We start from the raw sequence: 21257 nt of genomic DNA on the forward strand, positions 1-21257 counted from the left end.
GTGATGGCATTGCTGCTCCAGCAGTGGCACACAGCCCTTGTGTTACTGAAGGGAAAAGGACAGGGGAGGTTGGAACAACCTGGAGCCACAAATCCAACTGGGCTGCTGGGCAAGGGAGAGGCTTCCCTCTGGCTTCCCTTCCAAGCTGGCAGCAGGAGAAGGCAGCAAAGCCCCCATCACACCTATCAATGAACCCCCAGCAGGGATTGGACACCACAGGCCACAGCTCCTAACAGTCACCCTTGGACAGAAAGGCACAAGGATTTCTCTTTTAATACAAATTTGTTATTTTATTAAACAGGATTAACAATCTAAACTGTCCAGAATCCAAACAAGCAACTCTTCTTCAGAAACAATTGTTGGAGAAAAATGACCCAACACCTGTTTCTTACCACAATCACATCCTTAAAAGTAATACTTTATCTTTTGCTTTATAAAAGTAAGAAAATCGCTCTCTCACGTTCATTTATTATCTATGTGTCTATATGCACCACGTACTTCAGAGATGAGTGTTTAACTCTGAAGACCAGCATGGAAGCCCAGAAAGAATGGAAACACTCCCAGCACACCATCCTTGCTGTAGGGACTGGGCCAGTCCATGGGCTGTCCGTGGCAATGCTGACCATGGCCCCTTTGCAAAGGCAAACTTTTGGTACAGAATCTTTGGAGTGAGCATCTTGGCAGAGCCCTGGGATGCTAAAGCACACCACACACTCAGGTAAGAAAGCAATGGTCTCTTCTTCTCTGGAGCTCTATTGCTTATTGAGTAAAAACACTCTAATGCCATAAAATCACTAAGGAAATTTTGGTGAGTTTCTCTATATAAATTCTACACCAAACTGAAGATCTGACTTCTAGCCAGTGTCATAATTGAGTGAGAGAAGCAATCAGATGGGACCTGAGTCAATGTGTGACATTGGGTCCAAGTTAATTTACTTATTCAGCATTAAGAGTGCCTTATGATTGAGTCAAACCAGAAGGAGGGCAGAATTGTTAAACCTGGCAATCAATCATGTTTTTTCCAAGCCCTAAACAAAGGTAAGAGGAAGATCAAACTGCAGTTCACAGGAGTTCTCCAAGATTAAAAAAGTGGGGAAGATCCCAGAAGGCAGATTTTGGCCTGAAGTGGTAAAATTATGTTCCAACTTCCCCTGCATGTGCAAGCATGGTCATGGCCAGCTGTGAGCACAGCTGGGGCCTGAGCCCAAGGTGTGCACTCTGCAGCAGTGACATTGGCAGGCCTGATACATGGGAGCTCTCTGCAAGAATGGATGCAAAACAAAATTGTATTTTGTTTTAAATGCCCTTTGGAATTGTGCACTGGCAGGGGCAGCAGCTTGCAGCTTGTTCTTGTTCCAGTCTTGTTAGTACAAGACTAACCCTGGGTAAATAGAGCTGTGACCAGGCCCTCCCACCCACAGGGACAAGAATAAAGCCTCTGTGTCTGAAAGGGCTGCCAGCACTAGCACACCTCTGCCCTGGAAAGGTGAATTAACCCAGGCCACAGCCAGAGCTCAAAGTGGATATTTCAGCACTGAGGCAAGGGCCAGGCAGGTCAGTGGGACAGGACAGGTAAAACAGGGAAAGAGGAAGGAAAAAACCCCTAAGGGAGGTTGTTCTGTTTGCATTTGCAGCACAGAAAGCCCAGCAGATGGAGAAGGGAGGCAGGCCAGCAGGCAGAGCCAGTCTGCTCACACAGCAGCAGCACAGGAAGCTGGAGATCCATTCAGGAGAGACACTGTGGGCTACAGGTGGGTGTGTGATTGATGGTCTGATTCTGATGGGCACTGTGAGGGTCAGCACAGGGCTGCCAGGAACAGAGGCTGGCTCTGGGCACCCCCTGCCAGTGCTCCCACTGGCACAGAGGAGAGCCAGGCTCTTCTGCAGAGGGCCCCACTCCAGGCTGGCTCCAGGGACAGCTCAGGATGCATTGGGGACCATCCCATAGGCTTCATACAGCTTGCTGAGCAGCTCCTGCTTTTCCTTCTCGGGCAAGAAGCTGGACTGGGCTGCATTGATGTTCTGAGGAGGCAGAGGGGGAACACAGGGACATTAGGACACATCAGACATGAACACACAGCTGTGCACATCCCAGCACCTGGCTCTGAGCAGCAACAGGCAAGGGAGGGTGTAAAGTTTCCACACTCAGGTTCATTGCCATAGCCTTATTTGATGCCAACTGCTCTGGCCCATCACTAGCAGCAGTCCCAGGAGAAATGAGACCAGCACAAAGCAAAGGCCTTTAAATACTCAGGAATTTTTGGGAGATGTACTTTGAGCCTGGTCCTACTTTCCTGCTTACAAGGCCAGAGCGGAATTTTCTGCTTCCCATTAAAAACTCTTCAGCTTATAAATAAAACCAGCAGGTTGTTCTGGGCTGCACTGAGACACCAGCAGAGCACCCAGCCAAGGCTGACTTACAACTCTCTTGAACTCCTCTTCAGTGAATCCCATGTGTTCCTTCACAATGCTATAGTCCTTGTCAAGGGTGGAGTTGAAGATGAGGGGGTCATCAGTGTTTAGAGAATAGTTGGCATGATCCTTCTTAAATCTGCAAGGAAATCAGGTTGAACTGGTGGGCAGACCACTGGCTGTGATACTGCGCAGTTCTCAGGGTAAAATGCAGCAAAAGCAAAGACTTTGGGACTGCTGGAGAAAAGCACAAGGCTCAGCTTGTCCCCTCATGGCTCTGCACTGACCTGCCAGGAGTGGCTGGGCTGTAGCTTCTCGTGCCCCATAGCTCAGAGCAGGGCAGGAGGGACAGGAGAGCCTCCCCAAGGGACCCCCACATCCCTCCAGCTGCACCAGGCTCTCCCATGCCCAGGTACATGGATGTGCCACATTGTCCTACATAATTAGGACACTGTGCCTTAGCTTTGTAAAGCGATAAAACAGCTGTAACAACCCCAATCCTGGTTATTTGATATGTCACATAATTGAGAAGTCTTACTGTATTACAGGGTGTTTGGTGAAGTCCGGAGGACACGCTCCAGTGAGATAACTGGACCAAGGGCAGACCTGTTTGGGGAAATTGAGTAGGAAAACCAGAATCAACCACATGGATCTGAACCCCAGCTGTGGACACAGATAGCTCAGCACTGGTAAAACCAGATCAGAGCTCTGTTCACAGCTGCCCCTCAGCACTGCTCTGACAGACCACTGCGTGTCCCAGGAGAGGGATGCAAGGAGCCACAGCACTGTGACAGGGCTGTGGGATGTTCCCCATGGCCAGTCAGTCACCAGCCCTGTGCCACTCACAGCTACAAAACCACCTGCATTAAGTACATATTCCCTCTATTAGTGGATATCTCCATTCTCGGGAAAAGCAAAATAAATCCTTATGTGCACTGTAACTCCCAGGCATTCCCACCCTCCTACCTGACTTGCTCTTGTACAGCAGCCTGATTTGTGTATAAATCAGTGAATAAGCCCTCCAGAATTCATCCATGGCCACACAAAGATCCATTCTCTCTGCCACATCCCTCCCACAAGCTGCTGTGCACACCAGTGCTCCCAGCAGACACACAGGTTTGTCCCCAACATTTTTCCTGCGCAGCTTTGGGCATAAACACAACACCACTGAACGCATGGTCAGCACCTGGGTGTCAGGTCCTGTCCCTGGCTGTAGCACAGCCTGAGTGAGTGCTTGTTTTCCACTCAGCACCTCCCTGGCTGTCACAGTCCCATGGCACATCCTTACCTCAAAATGCATCTTTGTTTTCAGCAGCTGCTTGTAGAGCTCAGGGTCCTCCAGGACGTGGTACCCATGGCCAACACGCTCGGTCTTCAGGACATAAACTGCCTAGAGAGCACAGGAGAAGCACTCAGAGCCTCAGCCACAGCTCAGCCCTGCCTGCCCAGAGCCCCCAACCCACTGCAGGTACAGCCACACCCCCGAGCTGGCCCCTGGCATGTCCCTTTCCAGCCATCACGTCAGATCTGTGCCCATGTCCCCAGGGTTCCCTCTGCTATGGATTTGGGGACAACTTGGATGCCTCTGTGCCCTGGGCAGTGCATGTCACAGCCTGTCCCTCTGTGCCCTGAGGCAGGAGCTCCTCATACCTCCTTGACCATGGCAGCCGGGCCAGCCTCCCCAGCATGGACGGTGCGATGGATCCCACACCTCTCAGCTTCCTGCAAAACAAGGGACAACATCCTCCTGTGCCATCCCCTGCAGCAAGGACACCCAGCTCTGGGCTGGCACTGCTCTCACTGCAAGGCTCCTGTGCCAAGGGCCCACAGATCACGAGCCTTACACTCCAAGGGCTGCAAGAGCTCTGTATGTCACACACAGAGAGACTTAAAAATCCTGGTTATCTTCCACTGGAGCCCAGCCAGGCTCTTCACGGGCTTTTTACTCTGGCTGAGTTCACCACTGCCTCCTCTCCAGACAGCAGCAAGCTCTGAGCTCCTCTTCTCCACCCACCTGCCTTTCTGCATGAAACTTGCAGCAGTTCCATGATATGGAACTTCTACATTTTGGCTATCTGCAGCCACGTGTGAGGGTGTAGAAGCACCCCAGGGCAGAGATGAAGAAATGCTCTGACACTGTGAGGGGCTGGGGGTGGAGGCAGCCCAGCCCTAAGGACCCTGTGAGTGCAGCTTTGGCTTCAGCTCCATCATCACCCAGATAATTTCTTTGTCTGGGGGTCACGGGTCACCTGGGCTTTGGGAAGCCATGGAGCCTGGAGGGAAGCCTGGCTCCTGCTCTGCTGGAGAAGGGCCACCCAGCTGGCAGCAGCAGACAGGCTGCAAGCCCCATCTTGCAGCACATGTTGTTCACAGACATTCCTTCAGGGCTTTGCACTCAGGAGTGTTTTGCTGTTACTTAATAGGGATGGGAGGAGAGGTTGCTTCAGCATCTCAGAGCCTGAGTGAGGCCCTGGCACAGAGACAAGATGCATCCTTCAGACATAAGAGGCTGGACCTGGTACTGCTGGCTCACCAGGGCAGGATGAGGCTGCCTTCCCATCAGTTAATGAAGCCCTGTTCCTGTGTCATTGTCTATAATCACTCTGTTCACTCAGCACAGCAGGGCAGCCCTGTAACAGCTCCCACTGATGGGTAAAGACCCCAAGGAAGCCCCAAGTCCTTTCAGACCTGAGCAATGCTTGCAAACCACCACCCTTTCTGTCAGTGATGGTGCACAGCCTCCTCCCCACTGGAGGAGGGACAACCCCAAATTCCCACCAGCCAAGAGCAGAGAGGCTTTCCCTTCCCTTGGAGCCACTGCAAAGGCTGAGGTTTGGGGAGAGCCTGGGATCAGGCTCCTGAAGCCATTCCAGTGTTTGCACTTGAGATGATCAGATAAAAGCCCTGCAAATGTGCAGTTTCTGCTCTGCTCCTCAGTGATTTCTGCCAGACTGGAAAGGCCAGTCTCTTCCACCCCTGGCTGTGGTTTCACCAAGCCCCAGGAGCCAACAGCAGAGGAGTGGGGGTTGATTTGGGCTCCATGGAACTCATGTCACACTCACAGAGTGCCAAGCCCCAGCTCTGAGGCCATGTTTTAGCAATGATGCCTGCCATCAATCACTTAGGAAATATAAACAAATGCTTTTTCTATGTAACTGAATGTTTTTAATAGCCGCAACGAATTTTTAAGCTGTCCCAGCTGTTTGCAGTTTGAAAAGCATCCCTTCACACACATCCCCTCAATATATATTCTTCTAGTAACTTCTTTTTAAAAACTTATTCCACAAACCTCATAAGCCCTCTTATGCTCAGCATAATCCTCCACCTTCAGGGTCTCATCTCCAGCCAGGTCAACAGCCACCACAGAGTCATTCTGGTACTTCTTGCAGAGCTCCACCACTTCTGGAGACCAGCCTGGGAGAGGCAGCAGCAGCATTCAGGAGGAAGCATTCATTAGGGTCACACTTGCAGCATCTTTCTAAACAAATCCTGGTCCTACAACTAGAAGGCTACAGCTATTTTCTTTAGTCTTTCCCAAAATTTGATGCTCAAAACGAAAGCTAGCAAACTCCTAGGAAGGTCTGTCATCTCTGTGATCTTCAGGCAGATAAAAACTGTCAACTGATCAGTCTGTTGTCAGTGAAAGGGAAATTAAATGCATTCACCAGCTATAAAACTGCTCCCATCCTGTTTTTCTGCTCACTTCAAGCAGGGGAAAATTAATTTAAAAAATTCCAAGCAGTGGTGACTGCTGCAGTTGCTGGAGGTTAAGATGAACTGCACTGCGCTGGGGCTGTAACATGATGTGTTGGAGAAATCCCCCAACTCCTGAGCTCTCATCCCCTCCCTGGCTGGGCAGGGTGAGGGTAAAGGCAGGAACTGCCCCACCTGATGAGCTGTGTCAGGGAGGAGATTGGGCTGGGAGGGGTCTCTGGGGGGCCCTGTGCTGCAGCCATCCCTGCCCTGGTGCATCCTTGACTCTCCCAAGGATTCTATTCCTGACAGGAAGGAGCTGAAGTTTTATCTATTTGCCAGCAGGGAAAAAGAGACTAACAAGTGGCCAACAACTGCTTGAGAGCTCTCTGTGATTAGGATAGATAACCTCTGAGAGAGAAACTGCATCTACCAGCTCACATAGCACTTAACCCCTGCAGAAGGCCAAGAAACAGAGAGAAACAGTTGTGTTAATAATTAACAGGCACCTGCTGTGTACAGAAAATCCCCAAATCATATGAACACACCAGGATGATGTGTGCAACTTCATCACCTATTTTTTTCCACTATTTTCCAACTTTCTTGGTTAGACACATTATTTTATTAACAAATTTAATATGAGTCAGTTCTGGCTGGTATCTCTGCCTTTCTCTCATCAGTTCATTAATTACAGGGTGGCTTCTCAGTGTGCAGCACATCCTGAATGCACTGCTAAAGACTTTCATCAAGCACACCATTGGTTCTGGGTATCAGCTGGGACACAGGTATGAGAATGCCACCTCTGCTGGTTGCAGCAGCAATCCCTCCTGCAGGGCAGTGCAGGCTGCACACAACCTTGGGTGCTCCTGCCACCTCCTGACTTTACCACTTGTGCACTGGCAGGGACTGTAACTGCAGATCACTGTGCCAGTGCCTGACAGCTCTCCTATTTCTACAAAGAAAAACATTTTTTTCCCCTAGAAACCAGAAATATAAGGATCAAGTTTTCAAAGTAATGTTTTGCGTTGACTGTGCAAGCAGGAAAAAAAAAAAAAAAGAAAACCCCACTTTCAAATCTACCAAGATTCTATCAGCTCCCAAGAATATAATTTTTGACATTTCTAGATACAATTTAATCATGTACTCACTAGGAAAAATCTTTCCACCATCTACCCTACTAAGCCTACATAAAACTGGTGTGAGATATGAAGATACTCAGAATAACACCTTCACATAAAACACCTGCTGTCACACAGCCTCTCTCTGGCTGCATCCTTCCCTAGAGGAAGATGCTTGTGAAAACTCAACAGCCCATTGAAATGCTGGTAATTGGGTTTTCTTCCAGTTCTGGGTCACAGCACCTGTTACCAACAAAGTTTTTTGTCAGAACTGCTGATTTTTAAAATACATTTTACATATGTGCCTTAAGTATATCTCACTTGTGTTTTCAGCTTTAGCCAGCAGTGACTGGCTGTGCCAGTGGATTCTCTGGCTGCCCCATGAGCCAGGCTAAGGAAGGAGCATCCAGCAGTAGGACCATGAGCAGGGAATGTGAGATGTGCTGCCTGCTCCTCCTCCCACGACCATTTGCTCTCAGACCTCCAGTCACTCATGGGAGATGCAAGTGCTCACTGTGCCAATGGCTTTTAGTGGCCCAAGGTGAGCTCTGGCCTTTGGGCAGGGAGCAGAGACCACAGCTGTCGGTTTCTCGGCTATTTAGGTGACCTGGAAAGGCCCAGGGTGGCCTTGGACAACCCGCGCTTCAAAGGATGAGAAGAGGCTCCAGATCTTTTCTTGGTCTCGGTGTTTATTAGTTGTTTATCTAAAAGATTTTCTCTTGGCCCGACAGAGGTCTGCTCAGCAGCCAGCCATGAGCACACTGCGAGCCCCCGGGGCGGTCACCTATCTTTATACTCAAAGTTACGTATACAATATTTATCATTTTTCCCCAATACCTTTTACCCTTATTAACCATTGCACTTTTAGTAATAACCAATCCCAAAGTGCCAACATCATCACAGAAGATGGAGGCCAAGAAGAAGAAGAAGAAGAACAGGACACGCCCCAATTCCTCCATCTTACTTCTCTAGACGCCCCTGTACAGAAATCCTAAACCCTGTGTCTTACACTCTAATTAACTTATCCCTTCACCATTTACCCCAGTGAAATCCTCCTATCCTCATACAGGTGTCGTCTCCTGTTAAGATCAAAGTCCAGCCACCAGACACTTCTGGCAACATTCCAGGAACTCCCGAGCCCCCCAAGGGTGGTCTCAGTCCCTCTGCACCTCAGTCCTGAGGTGCTGAGATCCCACACACAGCTGCCCCAGGAGAGCACTGAGGAGCCCCTTTTGTCCCTCTAGCAAGGCACAACCAGTTCAGACACTGGTTGTACCCACAGACCCCCACTCCTGCATCCAGCAGAGCTTTGTCCTACAGTGAAAGGAGCAGAGACCCCCAGCACTGTCTGGTGCTGCACCAGCCCCACAGACTGGGGCTCTCCCCACATCCTGCAGGGCCCCAGCCCCAGGGACATCCCCCCCACCCCTCAGGGAAGGGAGCAGAGCAGCAGGGCAGCTGCAATACATTACTTGGCATATGGCGCATGCAGCATAGAATAGACCTGGCTTTGATGTGGAAATCCCTCTCTCCATCCTTCAGTCCCTGATTTACGAGCTGAACCACTTCATCTGGAGTGAGGTCCCCCCTGCAGGGAAGAAAAGCCATCAGCACGAGGCCACACACTTGCCAGGGAGGCAGGCAGGTCCAGCCCAGCAGCCCCACAGGAGGACAGGCTGCCCCAGGTTCCACTTTCCCAGTGAGACCACCCAGAGCCCTTTTACAGCCCTGCCACAGCCACATGCACCTGGTACAGGTGTAACCCCTGTGCCACTGCAGCAGGCACAGATGACACCAAGATTTAAAAGGCCTTGGGGAACTGGGTGTCCATCCTGCCTGAGCAGAGGAATCCCCTCTTTGCCAGAGCATCTCATTGGGGCACACAATTCTCTGCAAGCCCAGGGCTCTGCACCCACCACAGCACACTCTGCAGGGGCCCCAGAGCCCAGCACTGATTTAATGGGAGGCACATACCACAGAGGGGATGTCATGAGAGGAAGGCATCAGAGCAGCAGCCCCCTCCAACACCAGCCACCACCTCTGCCAGCTCAAACTCCCATTCTGTGGTCAGGCAGTCCCTATGGGCACATTCCTTTCCCTCTCACAGGGAAGGGCTTCAGCCTGAAAGTTGAGCACAGAACTCAGTGCCCAGAGCAAGCGACATTAAAACACTGCAGCACACAGAGGTGTTCAAGGTGAAAAACCCTGTTGATGGTAGAGGTGGAGGCATGCTGGCTCTCACTGCATGGAGGAGGAAGGAGGTTTGCTACTGCAGCCTTTGAAGGCCAGTGGCTGACTGGCATGGGGATGCCTTCTCCATGCCCACCCAGCAGCTCCCAGCTCCCCAGGATCACTCACTCAGCTTGTCCCCAGGGGATGGGATCCACACCAGAGTTGGCCAGGAAGTGAGGGCTGTACCGGACCTCCACGTAGGCGACTCCTTCCTTGGCTTTGGTCTCCACAAACTCGTAGGCAATTCTCCTCACCGCCTCACGGTCACCCCTGCAGGGATGGCAGTGCCACTGTCACTCTCAGGACACACAGGGCACCTCCAAGGCTGATCCTGACAGGGGTTGAGGGGCAAAACCAGAAAGCAGGGTACTTACGCAATGGCAGGCATGTAGTAATTAAATTTCTCTAGAAACTGGGGGAGTGTCAGTGGTGTGTCATAGCTCACATACTTCAGGAGCTCCTCAACAGTGTTCCCAGGGAGAGGGATGCCTCTTTTCCTGGAAACAAAGACACATGTTACTGACAGGGAAGGTTATCCCATTTTTAATAAGTCCATTGTACACACCAACTGCATCCAAAGCTGGCAGCATCAACCATCATTTCCTCACAGGAAAGATCCAGCACACCCTGTCCTTCCAAAAGCTCCTCACGGATGGAGCCCTGAACCTCAGCAGAGAGGAAGGCAAGCCAAAACACAGGCAAAGCACAAACAAACCCAAATACAAGCCCAGGCTGACCCAGCAGGAACACAGCCAGGGCACATTTTAAGCTTAAGAAGTAGTTCATCTAAAGGGGCTCTGGATTATTTCTTGGCACGTCCTAGACCTCGCAGCAGAATTGCCAAAATTCTTCAGAAGAGTTAATTTCCACTTATGCAGGCTCAAAGGATTAAAAAATCAAGGAGATGCTCCAGGACCTCGGATCACACAGGCAGAAGTGTTGTGGCCCATGGGTTTAGTGCCAGCAGCTCCTGACAGGGAGCCGCTTCCTGAGCCCAGCATCCTGGTGGCATCTCCTGTGGCAGGAACAGCTCCCACGCAGGAACAAAGGGCAACAACTGCTCTCACTGAAGCAACAGACACACTAATCCCCACGTAAATGCTTCCAAGAGGGAAGAGCCACCTTTCCCAGGAGCAGCTGGAATTCTGAGTGGGTGAAGGTGTTCCTTGCGTGGGGACAGCTGAGATACAGCAGGGAGCTGCCAGCCAAGGGTGCTGCAGCTCTCTGGGCAAGCTTTGCCATCTCCCCACCCTCTGGTACCCTGCACAAGCCAAAACAAATTTGGAATAATAACCAGACATTTGTTTTTAATCCCCTTTCCTGCCACAATGAATTACAGCTGATTTATGTGAGAGCCCTGCTAACAGAGACAAAACACCAGAGCCAGCTGCAGTGCTGCCCTGCCAGCAGCCATCCCCATGAGCCATGCAGGGACACAGTGCAAAGGACCCTGCTCCTGGCCTTGGAAAATATTGCTCCTGCCCCACTCAGGCAGCAAGGAAAGCAGCCCCATGCTCAGCCCTCACATGCAATCTGCTCAGATTAAGTTGCAGGGAACACTCACTGCTGCCAAGGCATCGGTTTTCCTCCCTGCCTTGCCCTTTCCATGGCACTGACACCTCAGTCTCTGCTCCAGGCACCGACCTGCACCTTCCTCCACCTGCCCCAGCAAAGTTTCCTACAGCAAAGCCACGTCCCTGACCTGCTCCATGTGCTTGCTGAGGCAGTGCCTTCCTGCAGGCACCAGTGGCAGTGCTTTGCAATGATCCACAATGGAACCATGCCTCTGCATGGGGACATCTGGTGCATCATGCCAGTTTGGCTTTTGGGGCTGCTGCTGCCCCTCCTTGTAGGTGGGATCCTTCTTGCAGCAAAGTGGCCAGGGAGGAATGTGTTTGTCCTCACTGCCACCTCAGTGTCCTGCCCAGAGCTCCCTCCAGCCACGGGCAGCACCATGCACACCATGCCACCACAAAAAGGGCACCTCTCCTGGGGACACCCAGGCCCCACGAGGGGTCTGTCACACCTCTGAGCCCTCTGGCTGAGCAGGAATGATGCAAAGGCTGACCCAGACCTGACAGAATTGGAGACAAGGTTTCTACAAACAGCTCAGTTCAGCAGTGCACTGCCCACGGGGGCCTGTGCATCCCAGCAGCTTGGGCTTCTGCCTACATGGTCAAACACCACCCAGCAAAATTATGTCCAGCTCTTTACCTTTAAAAATAGACCACAAGCAGCATTCTGTGCCCAGGGTGAGGTTATGAAGGCAGTCAGTCCCCTACAGCCTTCTGCACTGCCCCAGAGGTTTGTGTGTGAGTGCAAGTTTCAGAGCCCATGAATAGCACAGCCTTGCTCCACCCCAGGGCTGGCAGCTCAGGGGGTGCCAGGGCTGTTTAAAAATAAGAGGGAACTCAGCACACGCTCAGGCAATGAAGGTTTCTGCCCTGAGAAACGATCCTGGCACAGGATCCTCAGACAGCCAGTGTCTCCTGGGTGTCAGGGCTCCTGCAATTCCCCTAGGGGACTACACTGGCATTTTCTGTTTGCAGGCAGAGGGACCCAGCACTGCCCCAGGGAGTCAGCACCAGCTCTTCTGTTCACTTGGAGCTGAGTTCCAGCCCTGCAGCCCAGCAGCAGGAACCCTGAGCTCACCATGGCTGCCTCCAGCAAGAAAATGGGATGGACAGCCATGACCCACCCTCCTTTCTTTGACAAAGCAGTAAAAACTATGGCCAGGCCCTCCATAAAGAATAGTCCTCCCTAGGACTGCACTGCCTTGGAATCTGCTGGGCTCACAGGATGCTAGAACAACTCCCCATTCTCCTCCCCAAAATATCAGAACTGACTTCCTTCCCAAAATACCAGAGCTGTGCCTAAGAGCCATTTACTGAAATCCTTACCATTGCCACCTTCTTGGTGTGAGGGTATCAGTGACAGCTGGAGGAAATCTTGTTTGTTTTGCTTACAAATGTGGAGCCAGGCCCTGGCACAGGTTAATCATTCACCCCGTGCTTCCCACACAACCCACACTGAAGGAAGATGCACGTGGGCTCTGTCAGGGAAACAACCTCTCTCTGAACCCCTGCCAGGTGCTTCCCTGGGCCAGCCCCACACCAGTGAGACTCCCTGCCTGCTGACACCAGGCACACAGCCTGGGATTCAAATGCACATGGCAGCAGGGCTGGCAAGGCCACCCAAGCTGGCTTTTTCTCCCAAACCATGTAGCAGCTGCAGCACCACCAACACAACACTCCCAGCCTGCTGCCATTCCACTTGGCTTTGTGATGAGGAGTGTGGAAAAAGAAATCAGACTGCAGCACCTCTGCTGTATCCTGGGTACATTTCAAAGGCAGGCAGCTCTTTATGAGACATCTTCTGGACTTTTCTCATGGTGCTTCTCTGAGCCTGCCCAGCTCCCAAACCCACCTCAGTACCATTCCTGCTGCCTGGGAAGCCCCCCTGTCTTTTGGGGTGTGCTCAGTGTCCTCACACTGTGCAGGTCTGGGCAGAGACAGAAGCAGCAGCAGCCAGGTTTGCTGCCTCAGCAGCTCCTCTATCACAGACAGCAGCAGCAGAAGGGAGGATGCCTTTGCACTGCAGCTCCCAGAGCTGATGTCCCCCCACAACTCACTTGCCAAAGTACAGGATGGTCTCTGGTCTGATGGCTCCATCCAGGTGGACGTGAAGCTCTACCTGTAATGGGAGAAATGGGTCAGGCACTCTTGAGCTGCAACAATAATTCAGACAGAAGTAACTGGTGCTCACATGGGTATAAATGTACCCAATACAGGGACAAAGTCATGACACATCAACATTTTTGAAATATAATCATTATGAAGTTTATTTTTCAGTATCTATGTATTGCCTAAGTATTTTACTGCAGCTCACACATTTAATTAATCTTTTGAAATTTATCCTGTTTCCAGTAATTTTGAGAAACTGCTCTATCCTTACTTAGAGTTCAGGAGGAGTGAAAAAAGCAAACTCCAGACACCTTGACTTTCCAGCTTGCTTCCTCCTTGAAATCACAGGAAGCCAAACCCTAATTAATTTGCTAAGAGTCATTACATGAAAACTTGGACTTCACTTCCAAGAATCAGCTCCTGCTGGGTTCTTAGTTATATGGTATTATCAGGGCTTACAGGCTCTCGAATCCTACACAAGGGGTTCAGTCCCATGGCACAAGGGTGCCATAAAATAAGAATAATAATAACAATAAGAATAATAATAACAAGAAGAAGAAGTTGCCCCATAGAGCCAACAAGGTTTCAAAATAACACAGTTTAATTTTTACCCATTAAAAATAGGACAGTAACTCAAGTCTTTTCACTCTGAAGCCCTATTTCCCCATTATTGCTGAAACTTAGAATTTTGGAGAAAGAGAGCCAGAAAAGCAAAAGCAAGCTTTTCCCATTAGCCAGCTGGGGCTTTCGGAGGAACAGGACAAATGTGATTTGGAAGTCAAACTGGGAAGGAAACTATTAGCTGTAAAATGTTTCAGCTAGATAGCCATCTTTCCAGAACTGTTTTCTTTTAAGTAACAGAATAGCCTACAAAGTACATATTTGATTTTACTGTATTTTTACAAAAAAATGGAGATTAGAAACTTACTACACAAGGTTCCTTTAAGTTATAACATCATGGACATTTAGTTATAACACCCATGCATTTTCCTGCATAGATGAGAGCTGCAGATGCCAAGGGTAAGAAAGGAGTAGGATTCAGAAGAGGACTGGATATTTGCATGGATAACTGACCTACCCAGGGTTACTAATTACAACCCACAAACCCTCTGGTGTCAGGGCAGCTATCAAACAATAACTACCAGGAGCTGGGAGAAAACTGAGTAAGCAGTGCCTGTCAGTGCCCAGGAGCAGGTGAGGTGAGCTCCTGGCACAGGGCTGGCAGTGCCCATCTCTGGGGCTGCACGGATGCCCAGGAGCTCACTCCATCCCCACACACACCCTGCACACCTGCCCTGCAGGCACAGCACCTGCCTCACTGCCAGGGCTCCCACTGGCCACTCCTGCTGCAAAAGGCAGGGCAGGGACAGTGCTGGGGCTCAGGCCACCTCCTCGTGATGGCCACCAAGCTGCCACTCAAACACTGCTGGGGTGCAAAACGCAGGTGGGGCAGGCTGAGCATGGATCAAACTGCTGGTGGCAATCAGCTGGTCCAGGGGTCATGGATACACCCACAGCCACCACTGACAGCAGTTGTAAAAGCACACCCCTGCCACTGCTCCTACCCTCAAGATACCATCTCAATCTACACAGAGGAAGATTTAAGAAGGGCAAAACCTGATCTTTCCCCTCTCCTTGAGTTATGCAATTCTGCTTATGAGGACTAAATGTCCCGCAAAGCAGCAAATAAAATAACAGCATACAAACATGGTCTGCATTGCCAGATGTAGATGCCTGGCATGTTTTCCACTCTTCAGCTCCAATTCATATTTCAAAACCATGCAAGATCCACTCCTTGAGGTATTCAACAGCCCTCAAGACTTTCTGATGGAGTTACAGGCTTGAAATTTCCTCACATTGGATTTAAAAACAAAGCAACCTGAACCTGTTGAGGTCTTCTCCCTCAAACACTTTTCAAGTGTTTCCTGCAAGAACATCCCAACATGACATTCCCATCAGTGAGAAAGCAGATTCCATGGCACCTTCACCTATGGAAATCACCTCCTCCTGCCTCTTCTGCAGGTGTGATGCTTGTAAAGCAGCAAGTGCCTCTCCAATACCAGCAACAGGCTCTTTGTCCCCTGCCAGCCTTTTTTTTGGGGTCTGTGTCCTAAGGAACCCTTGTTCAATGCTGTTCAACCCCAAAAGTTTTGGCTTTTCCCCCAGACCAGTGCTTGAGAGCAGAGTTTGAACTCTCCTATGCTGTTTAGATGGCCAAAGGACATCCAAGAGCAGATGGAAGTGCCTACAGGCCTCCAGATAAGGATGCAATCAGCAGAGGCACAACCCAGCAGCTCATCTGCCCTGGGCACCTTGCTTGCAATCCCTGAGGCTGTCCAGGTCCGTGGGAGGCTGCTCACTGCAGATTACATTGCAGCTCTCTTCCTGCGTGTTTGTTTCGGGTAAACAAAGCACAAGTCTTTCCCACATACAAATGGGTGACACGACCTTGCCTTAAGCCAAGGAAAGTACCCAGATAAGGATGAAAGAGTTTTCTCTGAGCTGTGGCTCCAGGGGACGATGCCTGAGCAAGCAGAAATCAGGTGAATGCAGGAGCCCAGTGGCTCTTCCAGAGCTCTCTGTTCCTCAGTACACAGCTCCATGTGCATGTGCTCTCCCACCCCAAACCTTCTGATTTATTTCTAGAGAAAGCACGAGCACACACATTGTATTGGGATCTCAACAGCTGGGGAAGGGTCTGAACAGCACCACAGGCTGCACCAGCACTGGGCAGGAGCCTTCAGCCACCCCAGGACCACTGATCATAGAATCACAGAAAGGTTTGGGTTGGAAAGGAACTTAAAGGTCATTTAGCCCCAGCCCCCCTTGCCGTGGGCAGGGATGCCACCCACCAGAGCAGATTGATAACTTCCCTTATCAGCCCAGCTCATGTGGTAACACCTGCTCTGATGAAGAACAAGAGAGCAGCAGAACTCTCCAGTGCTTTCCTGAGGAAGGAGCTTTGTTCTTCTCCCAGGTACAGGTGGGACCCTCAGGACCAGCTTTGTGCAGGAGCCCTTCAGTCCTCCCTGCATCTCCACTGACCTCCCACCAGCCCATCAAAAACCCAGAGTGTAATGCAATAAAGCCTTTAATTTCACTCCAGACTTGTTGGAAGCCAGAGGGATGGGTTCAAAGAACATTCAAAAGGCTGTAAATTGTGTGTTCCTCAGCACAGACAGTCCCCAGCAGGGCCATCAGAGCAAGCCCAGACATTTCCACTTTTATGCAAAAAAAGTTTCAGCTCAACCATGGCACATGACTCATTAGTGCAGATATCAGCAAGTTGGTTTAGATTTTTAAAAAGGAGAAGTTTTAAGGGCTCTGGCTTGACTTCTCTGAAAATATTGTAATGTTTTCTTTGAGATGAAATAAGCTTCAAAAATAAATTCAAACACAAAATGAAGGTACTCAAATAAGTACGTTCCATTCCAAGATCAAGTCTGATTATTTTCATTTTAGTGAAATTAAGGGGAAAAAGTTAACCAAACATTCAAAGTATTTTTATCCACAGTCGACCCAACACAATTTCTCTATTATGGTTTGATCAGTGGACCATGGCAGAGCAGTTACCTGCTCAGCTTGCCCATTATATGGCATAAAAAGAGCCATTCAAGCTAAGGCACTTGAAGGATTTTCTGTATTAGGGGGTTGTTAGGGTCTTTTTAAAAATATATACAATGACCAAAGTCAGTCTTCCCCTTTTATTGCGAGGTTTGCAGCAGACGTTAATAGATAATCAGGCTGCTGATAAAGTTGCATCATTTTAAAACCCTTCACAGTGACTTTGCCCAGGATTATTTATCAGGCTCTTGAAAGATGGTGATTTAGGCTCATTCTTTTAATCTCAGTGGCTGAAAACCAGGCTAATTACAGCTCTAATTTGTCAATTATTTGATAAGCGTGACAAATCACTGGAAAAAACAAGTCTGGTTTTAAGGCAATGTGCTGTTAGGAAAAAAGAGTTCCTCATCCTAAATTGATCTCAAATGCTCATTTAGAAGCAAGAGGTGAGAGTGGCTCAAGAGAGTTGTGCAGTGGAAGTAGCACAGCATTATCCTCAAACCTGAACACATCACAAATGCACCTGGGAGATGTCACCTGCTGTAAGGGGTGAGCCTTTAAAAGAGGAACATGAGAGACTACAATCCCCACAGAGCTCCCCTGGAGGAAATATTTGTGCTTTCCACGCATCTGGACAATGATTTATGAGCTTGGTGGCTGAGGAAGAGGAGGATGCTCCAGTGCTGAGCAGCCTGGCACCAACTACATCACTGTCCTCAGTGGGAGACCCCTGGTGACATTAATAGGTGATGGTGGCTGTGTGCCATTACAGGTGATGGTTCCCATGGGGTGGCAGGGCCGTGTGCCCACCAACCCACCACAGAGCTGACACCACCCCTGGCTGGAGCACAGCACCCCTTCAGAGCAAAACAAAGAGTAAAGCAGAGTCCTGGCACTTAGTGCAGCACCAAGACAACCTCTTACTGCCACCTGGATCAGGGAAGGTTATCCAAGAACATTCCTGTGCCACACTGGTAAAGAACTGAGCACACAAGGCAGCACTGTGTAAGGCCTGGCTCGAGCTCAGGGCAGTCTCAGCAGCACCATGCTCTGACCATGCCAAGTCAGGGCTCAGGCTGGGCACAAGAGGTGGAGGAGACAAATCCAACATCATCCTCCACACACCATCGTGGATCTGCAGTCCCCCTGATGGGCAGGGAGAGTCTGTAGAGCTACAGGGAGTGGGACAGGATATCCCAACCCAAACCCCCTGGGTACAGCCAGCACAGGCACCTTTGGTACCACCCAGGCTGAGCCAGCAGCCACTCTTCTGTGAGAGGCTGACACACACAGTGTGCCTCACAGAACAGCTCCCCCATGTCACCTGATGATTATTTTAAAAATGAGCTACACAAGTCCCTGGAGAGAGTGGGCCTGACCCCAGAAAGCCCTGTTCCCATTCTGCTCTCCACAGCATGGCACATGGAGCTGCAGGAGAAGACAGCCACACGTCCTGAAGCCCCCAAGCTGGGGCTGGCCTACAAGAAGAGGGCAGTGAGCAAGGACATGGTCTCTGCTCTGGCTGTGGGACAGAAAGGGTGATGGCTGACATCAAAGGAACATCAAACTTCTCTGTTCTTTTATGGCCTGAGATAAGCAGGGTTCAAAGTTGTCCTGCCACAGCTCCCTGTTCATCACTGCAGTCCCTGGGAGTCAGCGAGTTCCTGAAAAACACAGAGGCAGCCCCAGCCCCACATTCAGCTGGGGTAGAAGCTGCTCCAGTTGCCAGAAACATCTCTAAAACACAAAACTGATCGTTCCCAATGGCAGAGCATCCAGAGGAATGAATAGAGCTCATTAACTGACTTCAGGCCCATTTTTTCCCCCAAGCCTGACTTAGCAGGTTCACAGGACTGAAAGGGACTGCCCGAGTCAGGAAAACCAGTCCCGTAATTGCCAATAGCCAGACAACAGAAGCCTGATCTTAGCAGTCAAACCCTGCAGTTTTTCCTAGGTCTTTCTCTTTGGTATCCCAGTCTCCCATACACTGGGAAAGTAGAAGCACAAATGAAAGAAGAACTTAAGTTACTTGTCTGAACCAAAAATTTAAAATCAGCAGGGTGAATCAACAGCCTTTTTTCTTAGTGGAGCTGATGAAGCACCACCATCTCCCAAAACTGAAGTGCACTTAAAAAGGCTTTAACCATCAGCAGCTGCCAATGCTCCCTGGATTTTGGTATCAAGGTTTGCCTGCTACTGCACAGATCAGCTTCCTGGAAAGGGAACCATAGTGATAAAATGAAACATGAATCAGACCTGTGCACACTGCCCTTTCCAAGTATGTGAGACTTTCCTGGTGCAAACTCAGCTGAGAGATAAACAGAGTGGGAGAGGATGCAAACAGCAGCAAAACCCCCCAGTCCTTTTGTGGTTTTATAGACAATCTTCTTCTCTAGAAAAGCCACAAGCAGTTGCCACCACTCACGTTCTCCCAGAGCAGCACCACAACTCCCACATCACTTTTCTTGGTCTCCTCTGCCTTGACTCCTACTTTCCCACAAGAGCCCAACCTGGCACACCCTGTACAGCACCTCACCCAGACCACAGCGTGATGGTTGAGCCATCCTGCAGCACAGGCAGTGCTCTTCCATCAGATACAGGACTATTGCTAGTCACAGCTGTTTCATCTTCTTCCTCCTCTAGTCCTCTAGGTTACAATCTGGATAATAAAAACATTACCATATGATCCTACTAGAGATGTAGTACACAAGGCATGGAGAGAGTGAAAGACTGGTGCCTGCTGTCAGAGAGTGCTCCAAAGTGGTGCCATGGGTATCTGAGGAATAACTGAACTAAATGTGTAAGAGAAAAAAAAAAATGAAACCACAAAAAAAAAAAAAAAAAAAAAAAAAAAAAAAAAAGAACAAAAAAAGCACACACAAACCAACCCCCAAAACAAAATGAAAGACACAAGAGAAAAAAAGACAAAACATCTGTTTTAGCAGGCTACGATAGCGGTTGGGACGCAGGGCCCTTCAGAGCCTCCCCTTCCCCAGCCGGGCCACCTGTGCATCCCCAGCCCGGCAGAGCCGTGTCCCCGACCGGGTGCTGGGATGAGCCTGACCCGCATCGCCCCGGCGGCGGGATGTGCGGGACACCGGGCCGGCCGTGCCCGTCCCTGAGGGGAGCACCGGCATGGCCCGTGCCCGTCCCTGAGGGAAGCACCGTGATGGCCCGTGCCCGTCTCTAAGGGGAGCACCGGGATGGCCCGTGCCCGTCCCTAAGGGGAGCACCGGGATGGCCCGTGCCCGTCCCTGAGGGGAGCACCGGGCCGGGCCAGCGCAGCGCCCTGCTGGGACCGCGGGGTGACAGCGGGGGCAGCGAGCGTTGTCCCGGGGACACATCCCCAGCGAAGGCTCGGCCGTGCCGCAGCTCCGGGCGGGGCAGCCCCGGGCTGCGGAGAGCAGAAGCGCCCGCCCGGCTCCGGTGCACGGCCGGAGCACGGCACCTCCGCACTGGGCACGGCACCTCCGACACGGGCACGGCACCTCAACCCCGGGCACGGCACCTCAACCCGGGCGCGCCGCGTTCGCCGCTCCCGTTCGCAGCACCTCGGTGCCGGTGCACGCCCCGTTCCTGGCCCTGCGCCTCCGGCAGCGCCGCCAGCCCACCTTGGGTCCCCCGAAGATTCCCCGCGCTCGCTCCATGCTGCCGCCGCTGCCGCCGTTGCTGCCGCTCTGCCGCCGCCGGCCCTCCGCGCCCGCCCCGCTGGCCCGGCCCCGCCAGCCCCGCCCCTGCCCGCCCCGCGCACGCCGGGCCCGGGGCAGGCACGCGGCGACAGAGCAGAGCGCTTCGGCTGAGGGGAGGCTCGGGAGTGCATCCCCTTCCTCCCCCTGCCATGGCCGGGCCCGGGGCAGGCACGCGGCGACAGAGCAGAGCGCTTCGGCTGAGGGGAGGCTCGGGAGTGCATCCCCTTCCTCCCCCTTGCTATGGCAGGGACACCTGCTGCTATTCCCGGCTGCTCCAAGCCCTGTCCAGCCTGGCCTTGGACACTGCCGGGGATCCAGGGGCAGCCACACCTTCTCTGGGCAAGCTGTGCCACCCTCACCGTTCTCACAGGGAGGAATTTCTATCTCACGTTTAATCTAAACCCACCCTTCCTGCAATCCCACTTTTGTTTCCTTCAGGATTTGAGGGTGGCCCGGGTGGATCTGCTGATCCAACGATAACAGTGGCAGAAAATGGAACTGAAAAAAAAAATTATAGCTTGGCCTGAAGAACAGGAAAGCAATCACCAGCTTTGATTTCAATCTGAAGCCAATTCAACAATGTTTGTTTTAACCTTTCCTGCTCTCAAACCTGCTGCTTAGTGACTCACTTTATTTTGTCTGATGGAGTGTGGTCCACCACATCTACTTGCAGCTCCTGCAAACTCACACTTAGCTTTCCACTTCTTATTTTCAGTGACCTGGCCATGTTTTATGCTGCTCCTCTGCCTCCTGCTTTCCTCTCCCGTGGGTGATGCACATGGCAGCCCACATCTTTGTGAAGACAGTGAGGCAAAAAGCCACAGAATCACAGAATGGCTGGGAGCTGTGGAGATCATTTAGTCCAG

At 51.1% G+C, this 21257-nt stretch overlaps 1 protein-coding gene across 1 annotated transcript; it reads right to left on the reverse strand.

The window, feature by feature from the left end:
- Nucleotides 1-338: 338 nt before the first annotated feature.
- LOC132078794 (adenosine deaminase-like) lies at nucleotides 339-20366 on the reverse strand. Its single transcript, XM_059481122.1, has 11 exons — nucleotides 20314-20366; nucleotides 13087-13148; nucleotides 9830-9952; nucleotides 9582-9725; nucleotides 8696-8811; nucleotides 5702-5826; nucleotides 4063-4134; nucleotides 3701-3802; nucleotides 2951-3018; nucleotides 2422-2551; nucleotides 339-2022 (listed from the first exon to the last, which is right to left on the reverse strand). Exons 1-11 carry the CDS (start codon nucleotides 20347-20349, stop codon nucleotides 1921-1923), a joined length of 1080 nt encoding a protein of 359 aa, XP_059337105.1. The 5' UTR covers nucleotides 20350-20366; the 3' UTR covers nucleotides 339-1920.
- Between the last annotated feature and the right edge of the window lie 891 nt (nucleotides 20367-21257).

This window comes from Ammospiza nelsoni, chromosome 12 (genome assembly GCF_027579445.1).
Source record: "Ammospiza nelsoni isolate bAmmNel1 chromosome 12, bAmmNel1.pri, whole genome shotgun sequence".
NCBI lineage: Eukaryota > Metazoa > Chordata > Aves > Passeriformes > Passerellidae > Ammospiza > Ammospiza nelsoni.

Coding starts and splice junctions, on each gene's coding strand:
- LOC132078794 (XM_059481122.1), bottom strand. CDS start 20,349: ATGGAGCGAGCGCGGGGAATCTTCGGGGGACCCAAG. Junction 9,953..13,086: donor ACCATCCTGTACTTTGGCAA/GTGAGTTGTGGG, acceptor CTTTGTTTCCAG/GAAAAGAGGCATCCCTCTCC. Junction 4,135..5,701: donor AGCATAAGAGGGCTTATGAG/GTTTGTGGAATA, acceptor CTTGTTTTGCAG/GAAGCTGAGAGGTGTGGGAT.